We start from the raw sequence: 24,122 nt of genomic DNA, 5'->3' as shown, positions 1-24,122 counted from the left end.
GTGATTCCTGGAAGCATTTAAATGGAAGGAGTGTTGTGAGCCTGTTCTTGCAATATAAATAGGGGAGACAGCAGGGAAGCAAAAATGGGAGCATAGAGGGGAGCAATGAGGAAAAGGGAGGTAGAGTGTAGGGCAAGGAGGGTACTTCAAAAGAGGGATGGAGAGAACTTTTTTTAAAAAGCTGAAAACAAAATGAAGTTGCAAAGAAAAGACCATTCTTTTCAGTTTTGTTTAAATTTTGAAAATAGATTATTTCTTGGAGCAACAATATTTTAAGAACATTGTATAAACTACCTGTATATACTCATTCATAAGCCGAATTTTTTTGGTAAAAAAGTGAAGCATTAAAGAGCAGGGGTCAGCTTATCAACGGGTCTACACCAAAATTTGACGATTTTAAGCTCTATTGAATTGAATATGTAATACATTATTGTTTTGTTCACCTGCAGCATTCGCAGGAACGGCTGCAGTTCGCCATCCCCAGCCAATGGGAGCTGTGGGAAGTGGCGGCCAGCATGTCCCTTTGCCTGCACCACTTCTCGCAGCTCCCATTGGCTGGGAACGGCAAACCGCGGCCACTGGGAGCTGAGGGGCTACGTATCTGTGAACGCTCCAGGTAAACAAAACATCCCGGCCTGCTAGCAGCTTATCCCAATGGGCTGGGAGGCAAAGTTTGCCCACCCCTGAAATATGGGGTCGGCCTATGAAAGCATCATACAGCTTTTGCCATTTTTTACTTGGAGGGTCGGCTTATAAACGAACGGGCTAATGAACAAGTATATACGGTAGTTTCTCTTTAATATTTAGCATAACTATGTGGTAATCTTAGCAAGACACTTCAGTGCGTGCCCGCTTCTGTAATGTCACCTCTGTTCAGGTGACTGATACCCTGCCTTCAGCCTCATACTTTGCACCACAAGTGTAACAATACTGTACTGTGCCACAACTTGACATAATTTTATAGATACAACTTATTTGTAATTCTTGTCCCACTATCTTGGATCCGAAGCAAGGTTTAAAAAGGAAAAACGCAATGTAACTGCAACACCACATCTGTCTCTGAAAATCTTACGTAAAAAAAGTCCTATGCAAACACAGAGGTTTATTACTACTTTAACTTACCACTATGATACATATTGTATTTTTGATAGCTAGCTGTTAAATTCATAAGGCTTACAGGAGTATAGAATTGAAGTCTAGGACTTAAACTTTTCCATGCTTTGCTTGAGCCTAAAGGTGAGTTTAACAAAATCTGTTCACTGCTCTTGAGTAATCAAAGCAGAAGAAATAAAATATTTTTAAAACTGGAAAAGCCTTTTTTTCTATGTGGTTAACTTCAGACTTCACATTTATCTAGATCTCACTGAGGAACAGTTGGCACATGTGCAAAGTTTTAAAATGCACAATTTCCTGCAACACTAAGGAATTGTTTAAAAATTGCATAGCTGTATAGTACAATAGGTAGATATTAGTGTGTACTAAATGTTAGTGTTTAATACCTGCAGAGTTGTACAAAAAATTAACAGGGTGTGTTTGCCCTGATCTGTTTGGGAAATATTGAAATTAATCCTTTGTTTCTAATGGAGCTGAAGTAATAAAATTCGTTGTTTGTGCACCAGGATCACTGATGACAGCTCAACTTGGAGAATAGTTTAATGCTTATACTGTTGGAAAAATAAAGCTCTGTGTAAATGCTTTGTATTTTTTAGATAATGTTAATTTAATGCTTATACTGTTGGAAAAATAAAGCTCTGTGTAAATGCTTTTGTATTTGTTGGATAGTGTTGCTGCAGAACCAATCTAGAACTCTCATAATGCTTTTTGTGGTTCTCACAATAATGGCTTTTTGAATAAAATAAGTCAGCAACTAAATTGTGATTAACACAGTATTTCAAAATAGGAGGAAGTCATTGCAGATTTAATTAGTGTTACTTCTATGTGGAACTAGATTGGATTTTCTTTTAGGGTTTATTGCTGACCCCAATAGGTCCTTAATTGAAGATCCACTTTTTCAAGGAATTTGGCCAAAAATTGGTAAATGTAAGTTGATCTCAGCTAAGGCAACAGAGTAACTACATTTTTTTATAAAAAGAGCAACCATAACAATGACAAATATTTATGTGGGTTACAGCTGACTTGGATGTAGAAACTTTCTGTAAGCAAGTAAAACCTAATATATTTCCAAGAAAATTATTTGTAAACTAACATTAAAGTTGGAAATGCATAACAATATCGTGGGGGTAGGAAATGTATGATAAGCATTATAGTTCTAAAAATGTAAGTAAAACTCAAAAGTTAAAGTTACCATTAAAGGAAAACAAATAAACAAAAACTGTGTGGAAATAGTGTTATGGTATCCCAAAGAACTTCAACTCTTTCCTCATATTCCGATCACTTTGTACACTTCCGTGTAAAGTAGCTAAATGTCTGATAGGTATCACAACTGAAATTTTAAACCTTGGATGCCTTGCCAGTTCAGACAGGAACTTAACTGGCTGGCTGCATGTTAGACTGTGTGTGCTTTGGTGACTCACTTGGGGCTATAGACATTTAAAACTATTTCCAAAATAGTTTCAACAACACAGTATAATTAGCTTAACTGAAAGGTATACAAGGTTTAAGAAAGAATTGACAGGGAGCCCAATAATTTTGGATACTAAAGGATTTGATAGATGTAAAATTTTTAATGTCATGAATGATTAATGATACAGGAAGAAGATAGGATTTCAGTCATACAGGTCTTTGTATATATGGAAGTATAATACCTAATATTCATTCATTTAGCCTCTCAGACTCTGAAGCAGATAAGTATTATCCCGTCTTGTATATGAAATTGAGGCACCAGAGATTAAGTGATTATTATTTTTTTCTCCCAGGTCATACAGGGAGTCTGTAGCAGAGCCAGGAATAGAACTGGGGCATCAGGCCACTCAGTCTTGTGCCTCAGTCAGAAGACCAACATTGAGTTTTTTGTGATAGGGAGGATGTGATGTTATTGCTCTCTCATCAAAGGAGGATAGACTGGAGACTGGTCTTAGGTTAAGATGGCACATCCATAGTCAATGAGAGTGATGTGTACATTTGTATGTCTAGCATGTGGCTCATAGTCATAGCTAATACTAAAATGATGTGTATGTTATGATGGAGCAGTAACACGATCATAGTTAAGATTGCATCAGGGTTTATAACTATATAATAAAATAAGGACTTAAGAATGGCCATACTGAATGAGACCAGTGGTCCACTGGCTGGTGCAAGATGTGTCAGAAGGAGTGAACAGAACAGGGCAGTTTGAATGATCCATCCGATTTTCCAGTCCCAACCTCTGGCAGTCAGAGGTTTAGAGACACCTAGAATATGGGTTGTGTCCCGACCATCTTGGCTAATGGCCATTGATGCACCTATCCTTCATCAACTTACCTAGATCTTTTTTGAACCCAGTTATACTTCTGGCCTTCACAACATCCCCTGGCAATGAGTTCCACCGGTTGATTTGTGTGTTGTGTGAAGAAGTACTTCCTTATGTTAGTTTAAAACTTTCTGCCTATTAATTTCATTTGCTAACCCCTTGGTCTTGTTTTATGTGAAAGGATAAAAAACACTTACTTTCTCCACACCATTCATGATTTTATAGACCTCTATCACAGTGGTTTTCAAACTTTTTTCTGGCGATCCAGTTGAAGAAAATTGTTGATGCCCTTGACCCAATGGAGCAGGGGATGAGGGGTTTGGGGTGTGGGAGGGGGGCTCTGGGCTAGGGCAGGGGGTTGAGATGCAGGAGGGGGGAGCAAGGCTCTGAGCTGGGGGTGCAGGCTCTGGGGTGGGGCTGGGGATGAGAGGCTTGGGGTGCAGAAGGGGGCTCTGGGTTTGTGGTGGGGCTCAGGGCTGGGGCAGGGGATTGGGGTGCAGACTTACCTCCGGTGGCTCCCGGTCAGCGGCGCAGCTAGGGTGCAGAGGCAGGCTTCCTGCCTGTCCTGGCACTGTGGACTGCGCTGCGCTCTGGAAGCGGCCAGCAGCAGGTCTGGTTCCTAGGCGGAGGCGCGCCCATAGGCACCACCTTCCCCCCCCGGCCAATGAGGGTGCGGAGCCAGTGCGTGGGGTGGGGTCAGCGCACGGAGCCCCGTGGCCCCCCTGCCTAGGAGCCGGACCTGCTGCTCCCTGCTTCCGGGGCGCAGCGTGGTGTCAGAACAGGTAGGGACTACTAGTTTTTACTGGCCGGCCGCCAGGGTCCCTCAGTGCTGAGCGAGGTGACCCAGTGCCTTGCATTCCGTGACCCAGTACTGGGTCGTGACCTGAAGTTTGAAAACCACTGCTCTATCATATCCCCTCTCAGTCATCTCTTTTTCCAACCTGAATGGTCCCAGTCTTATTTTAATTTATCCTCATATGGAAGCTGTTCCATATTCCTCATAATTTTTGTCTTCCATTCTCTATACCTTTTCCAATTCTAATATATCTTTTAGAGGTGGGGCGACCACAATGGCACACTGTATTCATGGTGTGGGCATCCTATTTGTTTTTATAGTGGCATTATGATATTTTCTCACCTTCCCTTTCCAACTGGTTCCTAACATTATTAGCTTTTATTTTTTGACTGCTACTGCACATTGACAGATGTTTTTAGAGAACTATCCACAATGACGGCAAGAGCTCTTTCTTGAGTGATAACAGCTAATTTAGACCCCATCATTTTATATGTATAGTTGGGATTGTTTTCCAATGTACATTACTTTGCATTTATCAACATTAAATTTCATCTGCCATTTTGTTGTCCAGTCACCCAGTTTTGTGAGGTCTCTTTGTAGCTCTTCAGTCAGCTTTGGACTTAATTGTCTTGAGTAATTTTGTGTTGTCTGCAAACTTTGCCACCTCACTGTTTACCTCTTTTTCCACCCGATTTATGAGTATGTTGAACAGCACCGGCCGCAGTACAGTACAGATCATTGGGGAACCCTGTTATTTACCTCTCTCCACTGTGAAAACTGACCATTTATTCCTCTCCTGTGTTTCCTGTCTTTCAACTAGTTACAGATCCAGTTGCTTATCCCATGACTCCTTACTTTGCTTAAGAGCCTTTGATGAGGGACCTTGTCAAGGTCTTTCTGAAAGTCCAGGTACATTGTATCCACTGATCACCCTTGTCCATATGTTTGTTGAACCCCTCATAGAATTCTAATAGACTGGTGATGCCTGATTTCCTTTATAAAAGCTATGTTGACTCTTCCCCAGCATATCTTGTTCATCTGTGTGCCTGATCATTCTATTCTTTACTATAGTTTCAACCAATTTGACTGATTCTGAAGTTAGGCCTACTGGCCTGTAATAGTCAGGATTGTCTCTGGAGCCTTTTTAAAAAATTGGCATTACATTAGCTCCAGTCATCTGGTACAGTGCTGATTTAACCGATAGGTTATATATCACAGTTAGTAGTTCTGCAGTTTCATATATGAGTTCCTTCAGAACTCTTGAGTGAATACCATCTGGTCCTGATGACTTATTACTGTTTAATTTATCAGTTGGTTCCAAAACATCCTCTATTGACAGCTCAGTCTGGGACAGTTCCTCAGATTTGTCACCTAAAAAGAATGGCTCAGGTGTGGGAGTCTCCCTCACGTACTCTGCAGTGAAGAGTGATGCAAAGAATTAATTTAGCTTCTCCACAGCCACCTTGTCTTAATGAGTGCTCCTTTAACACCTCAATCATCCAGTGGCCCCACTGATTGATTGATTGGAAGGCTTCCTGCTTCTGATGTGCTTAAAACAATTTTTGCTGTTAGTTTTTGTCTTTTGCTAGCTGTTTTACAAATTATTTTTTGGCTTACCTAATCATACTTTTACACTTGACTTGCCAAAGTTTATGCTCCTTTCTACTTTCGTCAGTAGGATTTGACGTCCAATTTTTAAAGGATGTCTTTTTGTCTCTAACTGCCTCTTTCACTCTGTTTAGCTGTCTTGGCAATTTTTAGTCCTATTACTTTTTTTACTTATTGGGTTATACATACAGTCTGAGCCTCTATTATGGTGTGTTTAAAAAGTTTCCATTCAGCTTGCAGGCATTTCACTCTTGTGACTGTTCCTTTTAACTTCAATTTGACTAGCCGCCTCATTTTTTGTGTAGTTCCCTTTTTGAAGTTAAGGATTTCTTTGGTATTTTCCCCCATACAAGGATGTTAAAATTTATTACATTATGGTCGCTATTAGTGAGTTGTTCAGCTATATTTACCTCTTGGACCAAATCCTGTCCGCCCCTTAGGGCTAAATCAAGAATTGCCTCTCCTCTTGTGGGATCCAGGACTAGCTGCTCCAATAAGCAGTCATTAATGGTGTCTAGAAATTTTATCTCTGCATCCTGTCATGAGGTGACATGTTCCCAGTCAGTATTGGGATACTTAAAATCCCCCATTATTATTGGGTCCCCCCCCCCCTTTTCTTTGCATCCTGAGTATTTATCTATCACCGTCACCTCTTGGTCCGGTGGTCGGTTGCCTATTCCTACGGCTATACTCTTATTATTCAAGCATGGCATTTCGATCAATAGAGATTGTTGTAGTATTTGATTAATTTAAGATTTTTACTATATTTGACTCTATGCTTTCTTTTGCATATAATGCCATTCCAACCGTGCGAGCTACTCTGTCATTACTATATATTTGTACCCTGGTATTACGTATCCTATTGATTATCTGTGAAATAACTATAAAACAAACAATGAACCTCAATGGGAGTTTGAAACTTGACTATTAAGAGTTTGCTTTGTTTCTTGCAGGTCTCTTAACATGGACTTTGAGAATCAAGACAAAGAGAAAGACAGCAGCAGCTCACCTGGATCTTTCAATGGCAATAGCACCAATAACAGTAAGTACTCTCCAACTGCTCATGTTAGTCCTTCCTGTCTTCCCATTGGCCAAGCTAGTATGCTGCATTCAGGAGTTTATCATGTTTTATGTTCTTGCCCTGTGCTGCTTGAATTCTTATGATGTAGTGAAAACATTCTGTGTAGGCCAATCTGACGTGCAGACTTATGAACTGTGAGCCCCATAGTGCTGTTATCAAATATGCCCATGGACACTAAGAATTCAAAAGATTCATATGTACGCTATTGCATGCTTCACAGTTGTGATAGAGGTGGAAGACTTCTCTTCTTAGTTCTTTTGAACAGTTAGTATTAAAAATAGATTGTAATTAAATTACATGCTTTTCTGTGGTGTTCATCACTATAAAGTACCTGAGTATGTTAGAAGCACTGATGAATTTACCCTCAAATTTACTTAAGACATGGGGAAATATTATTCAGTTTTACACAGAGGTCAAATAACTTGTCCAAAGACACACAGGAAGACTGACAGAACTGAAACTACAGCCCAGATCTCTTGAATCCCAGTCCACATTTTAAAATCTGGTCTTGTTTGGCAAAGCAGTAAGGCTATGTTGCGTGATTCTGTATTCCAACCTGAGTGTCTTTACTTAAATTGTTAGAGGTTGAGAGTTAATGTGCAGTGCTACCATGTCCCCTTTAAAATATGGGTTTCATTCTTAAAGCAAAAAGGGGGTGAGTGAATAAGAATCTAACTTCACATGGGCTTTGGGTGATATTTAGGATACAAGTAAGTTGCTCTGCTAAAATGGGATGGGCCCAAGCAAGATGCGCTGAACTCCTTGGCTTTATTATTGCTCCCTGGAGCTCAAAAGAGGCTAACTTTGAGTCCCTTCTCAGCTCTTTACAGAATGTAAAATTTTGAGCCAGTAGGCTTCCAAAAAATAATTCACAATACCCCACATAGGCCAGATATTCACATTTTAAGGGAGATTGGTAAATTAACTGTTCTGACACAGCAATTTAGTCAAGGTCTGTGGTGTATATAGCTCTGATTTTAAAAGATGTTATTACTTTCAGGGTGGCACCCTTGTCTGCTGTTAAGCCGTTCAGTTTGGAGGAACTTACTTCACATTTATTCATGTACTTGTATGTTCCCCATCAATGTAGCATCTGAGACAAAGGGTTTTACTGCGTGATACTAGCTGTGCATGCTCTGACATTTGTTCTGTTTTTTTAATATAGTCTCATCCTTGTTGCCCGTTTTCTTTCTATACCTGAAGAGCCTACATGTACTTTCAGTCTTGATAATGACTCCTAGTAACAGATAAAGAAGTAGAACAAATATTTAAAGAGCCTATCTACATGGGGAGTCATTCTGGAATAACTATTCCTGATGAATTCATTATGTATATATACTCTTATTTTGAAATAAGAATGCCATATTCCAAATTAGTTTAATCCATTGATCATCAGGAGAGCATCAAAGACACTTTTCTTCATAGTGCTTTATTCTGCCACAAGAGAAGAATAGGGAGCTTCTTTGTCTGTCTTGTTTGGAGCCATGTGTTTTTCTCCCAGAATAATGGTCAGCTGTCTGCCTAAGTTTAGACCTTAAACATATTGTATTTTATGTGAATCATGATATGGCCTTGCCTACATTTCATCCTAATCCATTACAGCTCCAAGGAAGAAGTGTACCTTGCAGAGCTCTTAACATCTAGGCGTTTGAGGACAGAAAAACTGTCTCTCAGAAGCTGCCTGACCCCTTTCCTAATAGATTACAGTTGATTGGAGCACTGAGTTGATAGCAAGCACTGAGAAGGCTGTTTCAGATGCCTTGCAACTTCTATGTCATAACATAAGAATGGCCCTACTGGGTCAGACCAAAGGTCCATCTAGCCCAGTATCCTGTCTTCTGGTAGTGGCCAATGCCAGGTGCCCCAGAGGGAATGAACAGAACAGGTAATCATCAAGTGATCCATCCCCTGTTGCCCATTCCCAGCTTCTGGCAAACAGAGGATAGGGACACCATCCCTGCCCATCCTGGCTAATAACCACTGATGGACCTATCCTCCATGAACTTACCTAGTTCTTTTTTTGAACCCTGTTATAGTTTTGGCTTTCACAAAATCAACATCATCTTTCTACACATTACAAATGCTTAGTGCTTGTACAAATGCTTTCCATCTTCAGGGCACTTTATAAATATTAATTCCTATAACAACCCTTTTAGGTGAGTTATGGTATGTAACCATTGTAATATGGGAAATTGAAATGCACACAAATTATATTCTCTCTTGCCTTGAACAAAGCAATTATTAGAACCATAATTAGAACTTGGGAATTCATAGGTCCCAACCCCTCACATCACCACAATGTCTATTTATAGTATAATGCTGCTACCGCTTTATATCATCCAAGGTAATTTCTAGATTCAAAGCAACTGGATTCTTTAATTTTTCTGTTTGACTATGCCAGCTGTTTTGAAATTACAGATCCTTAGGGTTTACAGTAAACAGTTATGTAATGTGGATGACATTGCTTCTGTGGCTATTATTGATAGGTCTTACCTTCTGATGCTTTTTTTGGTTGAAGCCTCTTCCGTTCTCTCATCTCTTGTGATACGCTTCTCTAAAATGCAGAAAAAGACTGTTTTATTTCTGTATATAGTTATTTTATTTTTTTGTAGTAGTTTTTGTGTTAGCAGTAGTAGTTTTTAGGATTTTAAGGACTTTGGGATGCCGTTTTACTGGTCATCCGTGCGCCACCCCCAGCACCCATGCCTGGGTACTGGATTATGCCAAAGATGCTGGGGTTCAAGATCTGCGCCTCAAGCCCTCACTTGTTCCCCTTTACTTCATGGGGGAAGCCCACATTTCATCCAGATGCAGTATCTTAGGGGTTCTCAAACTGGGGGTTGGGACCCCTCAGGGGGTGGCGAGGTTATTACATGGGGGGTCGCAAGCTGTTAACCTCCACCCCAAATCCCACTTTGCCTCCAGCATTTATAATGGTGTTCAATATATAAAAAAGTGTTTTTAATTTATAAGGGGGGGTCGCACTCAGAGGTTTGGTATGTGAAAGGGGTCACCAGTAAAAAAGTTTGAGAGCCACTGATATAACACCATTCCTTTAAATCTTAGACAACACTGATTTTGTCTAGATTAAGGTAAATAGTATGGTAAACATGAGATGGGATTGGGAATCACATTACCACAATGAATGCTAAACCTTCTGTCATTTCTTGATAGTCACAAACAACATCCTGAGCACAGACTGCCACCATTCCCCACCCATCCCTCTCCCTGGGCTCCACAGAGCAGGATAAGTCTGCTGCTGTTCTTTACCCAGTCCCTATGAAAGAGTGGTAAGTCTTAGTTGAAGAAGCATCTTTGCATTCAGTACTGTAGCCGGGCCCTGATGTATTTCCTTGAAAGTAAATGGATATCTCAGAATCAGTATTTTTGAGTGAGTAGTATAATGACCAAATTCTCTATAGAGTCCTTGGATATGTCTGGGAGATGGACTACAAAAACAGACTAGGAAAGGATCTAAATAGGATATTCTATTTTAGTATGTGTGCTGAGAAATCCCATAAATGAAACCTGTTATATTCTTTCTCCTGCAGGTATCCAGACCATTGATTCCACCCAGGCACTGTTCCTTCCGATTGGAGCGTCTGTTTCTCTCCTAGTCATGTTCTTCTTCTTTGATTCAGTTCAAGTAGTCTTTACGATATGCACAGCAGGTGACTATATTCTCTTCTATTCATGTTCATCAGTCTCAAACAGGAAATGTTAAGCATTCTGAGTCTTGTCACTACGAATTGAAATGCATTTATGGATCATGTGATCCAAGTATATGAAAAATATGTTATGACCTGACAACTCTCAAGGGTTGTATTTCTATACTTACACTATTTTAAAGAGTCTGATAAATCATTTGAATGATGAATTGGCCAATTTTTGGGGAGATGTGGAAGGAACTTTTAGAAATAAAATGTACATGTAAATTATAAATTAATGCCCATAACTGTGGATACCTTCAGAATCCAGACTTTTATATTTTTCTTTTTCTTCCCCAGTTTAACTCTGTTTTTCTTTTTCCTCAATGCTTTTAATTTCAGATCGTTCTTTTGGTCTTTTCCCTATTGTTTTTGTTGTTTATCCTTGTTTAATATTGAAGGCACAGCAGCAAACAATCCTGATGCAAAGGAAAAATAGGAAAAATAGCAAGAAGCTAGTTTGGCTCCACAGGGAGCTTTTTAATGACCTGAAAATCAAAAAGTGAAAACATGGACATGTTGCTATGGATGAAGTCAAAAGAAAAGCACAAACATGTTGGGACAAAATCAGAAAGGCTAAGGCACAAAATGAGTTGCATCAAGCAAGGGACATAAAAGACCATAAAAAGAGGTTCAATAGATACATTAGGAGCAAAAGAAAGATGAAAGAAACTGTAGGCCCTCTACTTAGTGGGGAGGGAGAGTTGATAACAGACGATACTGAGAGTTGATAATGGACGATATCAAGAAGGCTGAGGGTTTCTATTTTGCTTCATTCTTGACTTTAAAACGTAAATTGTGACCATATACTTAATATTAACAACACAGAGGGAAGGGGAATGCAAGCCAAAATAGGTAAATAACAGGTTAAAGAGAGTATTTAGTTAAGTTAGTCAGGACCTGATGAAATTCACCCTAAGGTGGTTATGGAACTAGCTGAAGCAGCCTTATTAGGGATTGTCTTTGAGAACTCATGGAGAATGGGTGAGGTCCCAGAGGACTGGAGAACCGCAAACATAATACCTATCTTTAAAAAGGGGAACAAAGAGGACCCAGCGAACTATAGACAGTTTAGCTTAACTTGGATACCTGGAAAGATACTGGAACAAATTATTACAGTTTGTAAGCACTTGGAGGGTTATAAGGAATAGCCAGCCAGCATGGATTTGTCAAGAACAAATCATGCCAAACTAGCCTAATTTCCTTGTTTGGCAAGGTTGCTGGCTAGTGGATGGGGTGGTTATATGTTAAGAGCTGTTATAAAAAGGACAGTGATCAATTGTTCTCCAAGTCCACTGAAGGTAGGACAAGAAGTAATGGGCTTAACCTGCAGCAAGGAGATTTAGGTTAGATATTAGGAATAACTTTCTAACTACAAGGATAGTTAAACTCTGAAATAGGCTTCCAAGGAAGGTTGTGGAATCTCCATCATTGGAGGTTTTTAAGAACAGGTTAGACAAACACCTGTCATTGTTTAGATATATTTGGTCCTGCCTCAGCACTGGGGGCTGAACTAGAAGACCTCTCAAGGTCCCTTCCAACGCTACATTTCTATGACTTTGATTTTTGTACATTTTGAATGAATGTGTATAAAAATTTAACTTGGTAACCATTGTAAATAAAATAAAAAGCAAATAAGTAACCATATGACTTTGTACTATGGCAGTGCCACCCCTTCACATTTTCACCCTTTTGGCTGTTCCTGCTTTCTGTGTCCTGGCAAATTTTATCTAACCATGACTGTAAACTCCTTGGTGTAGGGATAGTTACCTTTAAGTGTAATGCATAAATAACAAAATATTAACTTAGTCCTAATTCTCCACATTTCCCTTTGCCAATTTTTATTGATTAGGACATTACAAATATATTTTAAAATCAATGAATTGCAGGCCAACAAGCCTCTCAACTTTGCAGGCTACATCTTCTAAGAATTCAGAAATTGCTTTAGCTTATTTTTTGCATACAAGTAAATGTCAACACTTTGACTTCAGAAAAAATGTATAGTGGCCTTTTGGCCCTACTTCTGCAGTTCTTCAGAACGCTGTTTGCTGATCAAGATATCAGTAAGAAGGTGCTTCCTACTGCTCCCGTTTGGCAGAGCCATGAATATGCTACAGACAGCAAAAATTGTCGTCCTCTACCCTCAAGCTGATTCTGTGAAGAGGGGATTTTAAAAACCCTTCTGCGACCTCCTCAGTAAATTTTTTTTTTTTTTTTTTTTTTACAGTATTGGGTAACTTTATATGGCACTTGGGTCATAAACCCTTTCCCTTAAGTGTTGATTCTTGTCAGCTCTACTTTATATAGGCTACTGTTCCTTTCCTTGATGTTATTTTATTGCAGCATGTTAATCCCTTTTCATCTTTAGAATTTTTTTCCTGATATTTGTCACTTTATTTGCAATGTAATGTATATATAGGCTGTATTATGTTTGGGGATGTAGATTGAGGGTGGTGGTGGATTCTTCTGTTTTGTTCTTGTTGGATGAATCTAATGGGGTAAATGGTATTGGGACAATTATTTCCCTGAAGCCATTTATTTTTGTGATGGGGTTATTGTTCTATTCATTGGTCTTGCCTTATGGAGGATACTGTCCCTTATGTTGCAGAATTTGCTATTGAAACTACACCTCAGCATGGAGATCCTTATTAGGGTGGAGAAATGTAGATCTTCCTTTCCCCTGAAACACATTTAGTTTTCTGTGGGCCCATTGCTATGAACAAGCACTTTTTCTTTTTGGTAGGATTAAAGACTTTTTCCTCCCTAAGTAATTTTACAACTTTAACATTATATTGAATTATGTGGTGGTAGTTGCAAAATTTGATATGAGTGAAACTTTACATGTAGGAAGTTACAACAGGACTCCCTTTTGTCAATTGACTTTTTCCAAACATTGCTGTATTGATTTAAGCTATGCACTAAAGAGAATCTTTTATTCCATTATGCATCTTAATTGGAAGAAGAAAATTGTCTCCTAAAAGGTGCTTAAAGGAGAGAATAAAAGAACATGTAGTTTGTCTGCTACACCTAAAAGTGATGGGGTAAAATGGAGGGATTCTTCCATTGCTGTTGCAATCCTCTTTTACCACAGCAGTTCTAAAAACTGCATAAGTGCTGCTGACATGTCATTCTTTACACATCCTATTCCCCCACTCTTTAAAACATCACTTGATGTAATTTTGTGTGGTGCTGTAACTTTAGAATCACGTTTTGATTTGTGAGGTATTTGATCCTGAATTAGATTCTGTGGTGCTAAAAGATAGTGTTCAGTTGGAAGAAAAATGAATGTATTATAAATATAGACATATATCAATAGCGGTTAAACTTTTGCAGCTGTGCTGATAAGATAAATATACTCCATAGAAAATGTAGAAGTTTGTGAAAATTTGTAAAATGATTTTAGGGATCTGTGAGCACTTTGGTATAGGTTTTTATAATAAACTTGCTTCATTGTTGGAAACAAGTAAAAAATGTGGATTACTATACAGCGAATTACTAAAAATGTGGATTACTATACTATTACAGATTACTATAACATTTGATATACATTTTTGAATTCTCAACTTCCATTCCTAATTCTTGTTTTAAGTTGTACTTTGATAGTTTTTTCTCATTTTTAGTAATGGATAAAGAGTTCTGAGTAAAATGTGGAAAAGAAAAAGTAACCTTATTATTTAAGTCCAGAAAAAAGCAAACAACTTTGAAATAGTCCTGAGGTAGCTAGAGCAACTCAGATTTTCAGAACAAGTTAATACTGAAATCAGAATTTAGGTCTGTTGGTATAGTTGACTGTGGTTTTTATTGCTAGACTTAAACTCACTGCAGATGGGAAGATTTTATGCTACCCTGAAATCTACCCTTAAAACATGATTGAATGAGGACAGTAGGTTGAGTGAGACAGGTTTAGATGGTCTGAAGATAACCCTATAGCAGAGTTTATTCGCTATTTAGGCCCTAACCGTTTGCACTTGTGCATGAGCTTGTTTACCCATGGGAGTACTGTCAATGAGACTATTCATGTGTTTTAGTGATAGGAGGATTGGGGCTTTAGAATAGTCCGTGTTGATGCAGCATTTTGGGAGTGTTTCATAACCAGATTGTAATGTATCTTTTTCCGTTATGGCTGACTGTTGGAATAATTGGACACAGTATTTTGCTTCTCTGAATGTGGCCCCAAGTGACTTGAAGACTATTAAGAAAAATGGCAATCTGTGTATTTTCCTCTGTGACGTTTTTTAATTGTATAATCTTAGTTGATAGTAAATTGAAGTGTGAACTTATTTGCACATTTCATTTATAAAAGTCCTGCAAAAGAAATCTTAGCCTTAAACGGTTTTTCCTTTAAATGCTGTAGTATATACTAAGATATTGTCACAAAGCTTTCTCAAACTGGGAGCTGTTTGCACACAGTAGAAAATGGATCTGAATGTACTAATGTTACATTTTCTCTTTTTCTAGTCCTTGCAACAATAGCCTTTGCTTTCCTTCTGCTCCCGATGTGCCAGTATTTAACACGACCTTGTTCTCCTCAAAACAAGTAAGGACTTGATAAATCTTTTGCTTTTCTTTTGTATGCTGCATTTATTTCTCTTAATGAGACTTTTTTTTAACTGGGGGTCTCTGCTACTAGCACTAACTCCAGGGCTCTAGTGCAGATTGTTTGTATAGTTCTGGTTCTCTTTGCCAAAACCATGTTCCCACTTTGAAGCTAGGAAGCACAATTTCTGCCTGTCATGCACACTTGCCAGCATGGGAAATATGATACTATTGCAGGGGATTAGTGTTCTTCAGTGTTTTTCAAAAGTTTTGGCTTGCTTTGGGTGAGATTTCATTGTGTTTAGGAACTGAGGTTGGACTTTTATATTAAGCTAGCACAGTTGCATTATGGTCATTAACTCTAGAGGTTTCAAAGACTATAGTGACCATGCAATAGCAACTTTAACATGAATGACAGCTGTTTAATGCCCTTTTAAAAATGAGTTGCTGGTCTTGCGGACAGGAGTCCATATTGCAAAACCATCATATTCAGTACCAGTTTTGAATTGAATTGAATTAATGGAGATATCCTATCTCCTAGAACTGGAAGGGACCTTGAAAGGTCATCAAGTCCAGCCCCCTGCCTTCACTAGCAGGACCAAGTACTGATTTTGCCCCAGATCCCTAAGTGGCCTCCTCAAGGATTGAACTCACAACTCTGGGTTTAGCAGGCCAATGCTCAAACCACTGAGCTATCCCTCCCCAGTTGTTAGTCAACCCTGATAAGTTTCAGCAGAAGAGCCAAGAATTAAATGGACATAGACCAGGATGGATAAAAATGGCTGATTTTTTGTGATTTAAATCAGTTTATTTAAATTAAATACAGGTTTATTTTTAGAATAAACCTCTCTAAAAATAAATTTGAAATTATGACAACCTGTGTTAAGGCCTAATTTTTAAAAGATTTTAATTTAGTATAGTAAATTTGTTTTTTTTAAGGTAAATAGTACATGTTTGCTTCTGAAGTTTTAAAGAAAGTAAGACCTCTGACCTGGTCAAGCACCTGAAGCAAGCATTTGTTGAAGTGCTAAACCTACTTTTGATACTTGATAAATAGAGAGATTAAAATAAATCTATTTATCTACTGTTCTGCGTGTGCAGAGAGAATATTTTCTTCATTTCACTTTAATCAGTTAGTTCAATTACTAGTTAATTCAAAGTTAAGAAACCAATTGGGAACTGAAAAATCAGAGAGCTTGTTTTCCTCTTCCAATTTATTAATAAAATTAGCTGTGAGCCTATGAGATGTGCTAGTTCTAAAATCTTGAAGTACATGATGACCAGAAATAATAATTTCTACTTACTAACTACAGAAACTTCATTTGATTAGTAATTAGCTTTAAATGCTAAACTTTTTAATGCATCCAACACATTGGAGATATCTTCATTTAATAAAAAAGCATTTTAAAATTGGTTTTGTATGTATTTTTAAGTGAATTCTAATTTCTATTCAAGTAGATACAAATCACAAGTAAAAAGTAAATCTAGTAAATATGAAATGCATTGTTACTAATTTCTAACATAAAATATGTAAAAATTAAGAATCTGAATAAATGTAAATTAAACTATATAATTGCTTAAATAAATGTGTGGATATAGTGTATCTACCTGTTTAGCAAAATGAAGCACCAAATTTAGTGTAAAGGTTATATTTAGTTGCAAATAAACATGTTTTAATCTTTACTAATCAATGAGAATAAATCTTTCTTTAGGAAAATAGCTATATACAAATGTAAAACAGGATTAAAATTGATTTAAATCAAGGTGTCCTGCTTGCTGATTTAAATAATGATTAAAATCAGTGATTTAAACTGCTTGGATTTAAATCCGTGTACACGAACATAGACTAACCCTTTCATCCCTCCACTTCACGATTTAGGCAAGTTATTTAAATGTGGAGAAAGCCTTTATTGTTGCTGCCTTTGGTACCTATTTTGTGGCAAAGAGAACTTCTCTCTGGCATCTTTCATTAATATTACTACTTATGAGCCTCGTCCAAACAGAGCCAGAGGTTTTTCTGTTCTTTAAAGGGAAATCATTAAATCTTTGAACTAACATGGTGTGTTGTTTCCAGGATTTCCTTTGGCTGTTGTGGACGGTTCACTGCTGCTGAGCTGCTCTCATTCTCCCTGTCTGTTATGCTTGTCCTTATCTGGGTCCTAACTGGCCACTGGCTCCTCATGGATGGTAAGTATGTGAAATGTGGGACAAGTCCCAGTTTATATATTTACTGCCAAAGCCAGGACCCTGGTGAAATTTGCTAGCATTGATGCCTTCCTGAGGCATACAAGTAAAATGTTAGACTGCACTTGGCAAACCTTTGTAAAATATGTGGCAAGCTAATGGAGAGTCTGTACAGTTGTTCACTTAACTCACATTGCAATAATGTGGTGGGGTTTTGTCTGTTTGCCAAACAGGATTTTTTATAATTAACACCTCTAACCAAGAACTCCTTTATACTTCTGGATACCTTTAAGGGAAAACTATCCCAGTGGGCAGCAACACAAGCCACTTTAAATCAATGTGAGCTAGTGAAGACAATTAGTGTCTAGCAGTAATGGAAGGATTCTACTATGATTGAAGAAAAGGGACTGTATTGACTCTTTCCTGCCTTCCACCAGCAAATGGTGTTTGTACTGGTCTGGCCAGGAGTGGCAAAGTTGTAGCCTCAGTGTTAATAGTTAAGAAAGTGAGATTTCTGCTTAAATATACAAGTGATCACTCCACACAATTCTTTCCTCCTTCATTCTCTGAGTATCTCTTTTTTCAGTGCCTCTGATTTTGAGTAAATTGTACAGATTTTTGGGATAGTGTTTTAATTTTGTTTAACTGTTTAATACATGAACATTTCCTGCTCCTGGAGACGTGTCTCGAGTAAAGGGTCAGACAGTCTAAGTCTAGTAGACCTGATTTTGTTTTTCACATAGTTTTAAAATGAATTCTCAAACTTTTTCATGGCATAGATCACATCTCAATAGACTTCTCCCCACCCATTTGTGATTATCTGGAGCACCTCCCTTTTTACATCCATGATAGAATAACATCCCAGTGGCAACTTCAGCAACTGGTTACATGGAAAAATAATGCTAGGAAAGTGATTATAAATATCTAAAGATACATTAAATGCAATTTAGCAGCTGAAAACAAAGAGGAAAGTCAGCACCATGTGTCCAGATAGTTTTCTGCAAATCAGAGTGCTTCCTGGACCACCAGTGGTCCTTAAATCATAGTTTGTGAATTTTTGTTTCAAAAGAAAGATTTAATTTCTGTAAGTATACATTGTAAAACAGTAAGGAGATTTGCTTATAACAGTTTATCTGGCAGAGAGATATTAAATACCTCCTCAGACAAAAGATTAAAATCTCGTTTCTGCCTCTGTGATTACATTCCCTAATCTCATCTAGTGGAGTGGTTTCTTGATCAGGAAGCAGCTGAAGAGTGCTTGGCCTTCTAACATCTCTCAAAATCAGTTCTGATTTCTAGCTGATTCCTACCATTCATGTTGATTATTTTTGAACTGATGTATGTAGACTATGGTACTTGTAGGTCAAAACACTTAAGTAAAACCTTCCTTCCTCAAGTGCCCTACTGCTGGCAAAAGGTAAAACCTCACCCACACAAATGTTTAATGAGAAGTGTGAGGCAATTTAAGTTGTATTCAGGTTTGTTCAGTGAAATCACTTTGCTATAACTTGTTTCATACTTCAAGACAAAAGTTGCGAGACTGTACTTGGTCATCTAAGAAGTAATCGGAAGAACGGAGCTATCTGAAATTGGTACTGGTAGAAGAAGATCTGATGATAAGGAAGGGGACAGACATTGAATAGCCTATTTTATCCATTTTCTAACTGCTGTAATCTCTCTTGTAGTTGTATTATAAGGTCTTGTCACTTTTAGATGGCCTGATTCACATTCTGTCAATTTATACTTATGAAGACGGGCTAGTGGAACAATCTGCTGCTGCCCAGCCACTTGTTTTGGCTTGCATGTGCAAGTTGATAGAAGCAGAAAGGGCTCTGTTTCTTTAGTGAACTAGACTAGTTACTCTCTTCTGCATTCACTCTAGAACAAGTTGGTACTGGTTGAGGGGAGGTAGTTGTGGCCAGGGCCCCATTGTGTTAGATGCTGTTAATAAAGTAACACTACCTTAGTAGTAAGCAACAGAGGGTCCTGTGGCACCTTTAAGACTAACAGAAGTATTGGGAGCATAAGCTTTCGTGGGTAAGAACCTCACTTCTTCAGATGCAAGAAGTGAGGTTCTTACCCACGAAAGCTTATGCTCCCAATACTTCTGTTAGTCTTAAAGGTGCCACAGGACCCTCTGTTGCTTTTTACAGATTCAGACTAACACGGCTACCCCTATGATACCTTAGTAGTGTAAGAGACCTCCAGCTTTGCATGTATTGGGGAGACAATGTAGGGCTTTTTCTGGCTAAATACTCAACACAGCATAAACCAAAGAAGGGTTGCCATGGCGTTGTTAGCATCCAGCATGAATTGTTGATGTCCCACCTCAGCACTGGATTAGTTAGTGTCTTAATCTTATATGTAAGTTTTAGGATAGAGTAGGGGTCTCAAACATGCGGCCCATGGGCCACATATGGCCCGCGGAGCTATTTCCTGCGGCCCGCCATAGGTGCAGACTCTGTGGGTGCTCCGGGGCTGGAGCACCCACAGGGAAAAATTAGTGGGTGCTCTGCACCCACCGGCAGCCAAGCTCCCCTCACCCCGCCCCCCTTCCACTCCCCCCAGCGCGCTATGTCCCTGCTCCTCCGCCTACCTCCCAGCACTTCCCGCCGCTTAGGACTTTCCAGGAGGGAGGAGCGGGGATGCGGCGCACTCAGGGGAGGAGGCAGAGAAGAGGTGGGGCCAGGGCGGGTATTTGGGGAAGGGGTTGGAATTGGGGCGGAGTTGGGTCGGGGACTTTGGGGAAGGGGTTGGAATGGGTGCGGGGAAGGGATGGGAAGAGGCCTGGCAGGGACGGGGCCTCATGGAAGGGGTGGAGTGGGGGCGGAGCCAGGCGGAGCTGGGGCAGAGGGAGGGACATTTATGCTCTCATTATAACAGGAGAAGGCGCTTGTTTGACAGCAGAGTTGGGTGAACTATTCAGTCATTATAGCCTTCTTCCTGTTTGTGAATTATCTGCAAACATACTAAGGTTTTTATTAATTGAACTTAAGTTTATGTATTGGCTTAACTTCAGCATCTTAAATAAGATACGTTCAAATTCAGGTACTCTTTTGTACATACTTAAATAGAAATCCTATAAGAACATAAGAATGGCCATACTGGGTCAGACCAAAGGTCCATCCAGCCCAGTATCCTGTCTACTAACAGTGGTCAATGCCAGGTGCCCCAGAGGGAGTGAACCTAACCAGGTAATGATCAAGTGATCTCTCTCCTGCCATCCATCTCCACCCTCTGACAAACAGAGACTAGGGACACCACTCCGGCCTCGGGGCCCTGTGTGGGGCAGGCACTGAAGAGAGACCGGGGGGTGCTGGGATGCCGCCGCCGCCACCACCCCCTGGTGCTGAGTCCTGCTGCTGGCGGGTGCTGCCACTGCCCTCCAGCTGTCCATGGCTGCCGCGCCAGGCTGACCATTGATCCTGCCTGCCCCAGGCCGGGCCCTGTGAGGAGCCCGCCAGCGGCCGGATGCAAGCGCCGCCGCCGCTGTACGAGTTCTTCAGCGAGGAGAACGCGCCCAAGTGGCAGGGGCTGCTGGTGCCGGCCCTCAAAAAGGTCCAGGTGCAAGTCCATCCTAAACTTCCTTCATCTGAAGATGCTTTACAATATGTTGAGGAGTTAATTCTGTAGTTGTTGAATATGCTGTGCCAAGCCCAGCCGAGAAGCTTTCTGGATATAGAGGATTGTGTTCAAAAAAGTTTTCCCCATCCTATTGATATGTGGGCAATAGCTGATGCCCAGTCTGCTATTGAAAAGAGGAAATGAAGAAATCCATTATCTCTCCCAGTAGAAAAAATCCATCCTTTGTTAAAAGAAGTTCTTGGTTACATAATTGACCACCAAGTATCTGTTTACATAGTAGCCGTATTAGAATACATTTCTGCAGATATCTTAAAGCTGGTCGGGAACTACGTACAAAATATAAGACATTATGAAATTACAAAACAAGACATTAAAGTGGCAATGTGTGCTGATAAGGTGTTGATGGGTATGTTCCATCAAGATGTAGAAGATATAAGTGCACTAACTTTATTTGATGAGGAACCCTCAATCTCAGGGGAACAAAGGCTATAAAGGTCTTCCAGTTGTTGTTTTATTATGGGTTTTGTGTTTGTTTGTTTTTGTTTGTTTGTTTTAAATACTGACCATATATCAAATCCTGAGATTCAGGATTTTTACTCAGAAAAACTTCACTTGTGCAACATCCTGCAATATACCAAGTACCAGCTGGACATCCTAAATTCCAGTTGGGCATGCTCAGCTCCTCAAAGGATCTGTCTCAACAGGAGTTTGCCAGATTTGTCCCTAATTATTTAGAGTGAAATCCTGGCTCCACTGAAGTCAGTGTATGGACAGCAAATATGGAGAACTTCTGTATCAAACTGAAGTTAGATGGCTCAGTCGTGGAAATGTTTTGAAGCATTTTTTTGTACTTAGAGAGGAGATTGATTCCTTCATGAAGATGAAAAACAAGGAGGTTCCACAGCTTGCTGATTCCACTTTTATCTGCAACCTTGCTTTTCTAACAGATGTTACCAGTCACCTGAATGCACTGAACTTGAAGCTTCAGGGTAGAAAACAGGTGATAACACAGATGTATGACAGTGTTAAGTCATTCAAAGTCAAGCTTACTTTGTGGGGGAAACAGCTGACTGCTGGCAGTTTGGTCCATTTCTCGACTCTGAATTCCTTAGGAAAAGATGAATCCAAATCCTTGAAAGAATACGCAGATATCATTTCTAACTTACACAAACAGTTTGATGTGCGGTTTAAAGATTTCAAGGCACTTGAACCACATTTTCAACTTTTTTCCACACCATTTGCTGTGGAAATTGCCAATGTTGCAGAGGAAATGCAGATAGTTAGTGGAGCTTCAGTGTGATACCATTTTGAAGCAGAAGTATACAGATGTTGGAATTCCAGAATTCTACCAGGTTTTTTTTCCACAAGAAAGATTTCCCATGTTGTTCTCTGCTTCCGCAAGGGTAATGGCAATGTTTGGAAGTGTGTATGTATGTGTATGTATATGAACAGGTTTTTTTTCTCTTCCATGAAGATTAACAAATCAGTGTTAAGGTCAAGGCTCACTGATGAACATTTGCAAGCAACACTGAAATTGGTTTCGTCTCAGGATATCAAACCTAATATTGATGCTCTGGTCGATGCAAAACGCTGCCAGCTAAGTGGCCAAAAATGAAATGACTGTCAAAATTAGCACTGACTTTTCAAATTACAGTTTTAAAAAAGTTAATACATTGACTTTTAATAGCATACTATATTACTCTTCATTTTTTTTCATTTTTGACTATACTTTTGTATCGTATGAAAAGGTTTCAGTGAGGCGGCCCTTGGGCCAATGTACTAGTCCTCATGTGGCCCTCTTGATGATTTGAGTTTGAGATCCCTGGGATAGAGTGAAGATGAGGACTGGTCCTATTGTGCTGGTCACCAATTGCACTGTGAGTTTGCTCTGTGAGTTCTTGGAGTTCCTCTCCATAGTAGTACTGGAGTCGCTGAAGATGATAGTGCTCAATGACAACAACTTTCATAGGTTTGGAGCTCTTCTGAAACAAATTGGGGATTTCATGGGACCAATGGAGGAATTTCAGGAAGTACAAGCCTTGGGTAAGCCTAGCTTTTTCTGCTGGGCTGCTGATTCAAGAGGAATTCCTGTTGAGAGGAATTTTCTTACTTACATATAAAATCACTTAAATTCAGTGGTAATGAGGCAAATTCTTGAGGAGGGACAAAACTGTCTTCCCAGTTATGTCGGGAAGGTACCATTCTAAGGTACCTGAGCTATTGAGAGTACTTTATGCAACAATTTGTGTTTGGGCCACCTGTCCTTCCTGGCTGGTAAAAGCCAGTGGGGAAGGTATTGGACTATTGTTGGAGATAGTCAACACATCTTTAGAGGAGTACAGATTGTCTAGTTCAGTTAAAGAAGAGTGTGCAGCAGCTGCTCAAGAAACCATAGCTTGATTCTGACAGTCTGACTGACAATTGCCCTGTCCCATCTTCAATTTTTGGTTAAGTTTGTTAAAAAGGTTGTGATGACAACTCTCACAGTATCTAGTTGCCTCATATCTCCTTGATCTTTGTCGGTCTGGTTGCTGACATAGATGGGTCTAGATGAGAGCGAGCTAATTGAGGCTCAGTCCAGAAAAGACTGAGGTGATGGTTGTGTTTGGAGGAAGTAACTGGGAGGAGGTGGTGAGAATAATATCTGCTCCATAAATTGAGGCTTTTGTTCAGGTTTGCAAACTAGGTTAGTCTCCCAACTTCCACTAGAAGATCAGAGAGAAGCAATAGCTTTTTATCACATAGGTGGCTATGAGGTTATAATGATTCCTTTGAATATGGACGTGATGTCTCATCTATACCTTTTGTCATCTGAAGATTAGATACAGAAACCTACTTTACTTTGGGCTATACCTTAAAATCACCTGGAAACTGAAGCTGGCAAAGTGTGTTGGGTTCTACTGATTAAGCAGAGTAGCTCACCTTGAGTGTATAACATTACCCTGTGATCTGCAGTGGCTACCTATACATTTCTGGGTAGAGTTCAAGGTGTTGGTTTTGACTTATAAAGCCCCACAAGGCTTGTCTACACGGGGAAATTGACCAGTGTAATTATATCAGAATTAAGTTATGTCAAGAGTGCTTAGAACGTATGTACAGGCGCCTTTTTAGGATGTATAAATCCAAATAAATTAAATATTCATGAGTAATATTGAGCAGGGAAGGGCCTGTTAGGCTCGCCAACTTTCTAATAGCAGAAAACTGAACACCCTTGCC

At 39.5% G+C, this 24,122-nt stretch overlaps 1 protein-coding gene across 3 annotated transcripts in view; it reads left to right on the top strand.

Moving 5' to 3' along the window:
* The window catches only part of SPPL3 (signal peptide peptidase like 3), a 133,059-nt gene that overhangs the window by 89,193 nt on the left and 19,744 nt on the right, over positions 1-24,122 (top strand). For all 3 annotated transcript variants that reach the window (XR_010562203.1, XM_065417713.1, XM_065417711.1), the window contains 4 exons: positions 6,767-6,855; positions 10,446-10,565; positions 15,060-15,138; positions 17,212-17,324. Coding sequence is in view for 2 of the 3 variants with exons in the window: in XM_065417713.1 (XP_065273785.1) it covers positions 6,767-6,855; positions 10,446-10,565; positions 15,060-15,138; positions 17,212-17,324 (401 nt within the window). In the remaining variant the exon portion in view is untranslated. The remainder of the gene's footprint in view (positions 1-6,766; positions 6,856-10,445; positions 10,566-15,059; positions 15,139-17,211; positions 17,325-24,122) is intronic.

This window comes from Emys orbicularis, chromosome 16 (genome assembly GCF_028017835.1).
Source record: "Emys orbicularis isolate rEmyOrb1 chromosome 16, rEmyOrb1.hap1, whole genome shotgun sequence".
Lineage (NCBI taxonomy): Eukaryota > Metazoa > Chordata > Testudines > Emydidae > Emys > Emys orbicularis.
The sequence above is the reverse complement of the archived record's forward strand: the minus strand, read 5'-3'. Positions and strand labels throughout refer to the sequence as shown.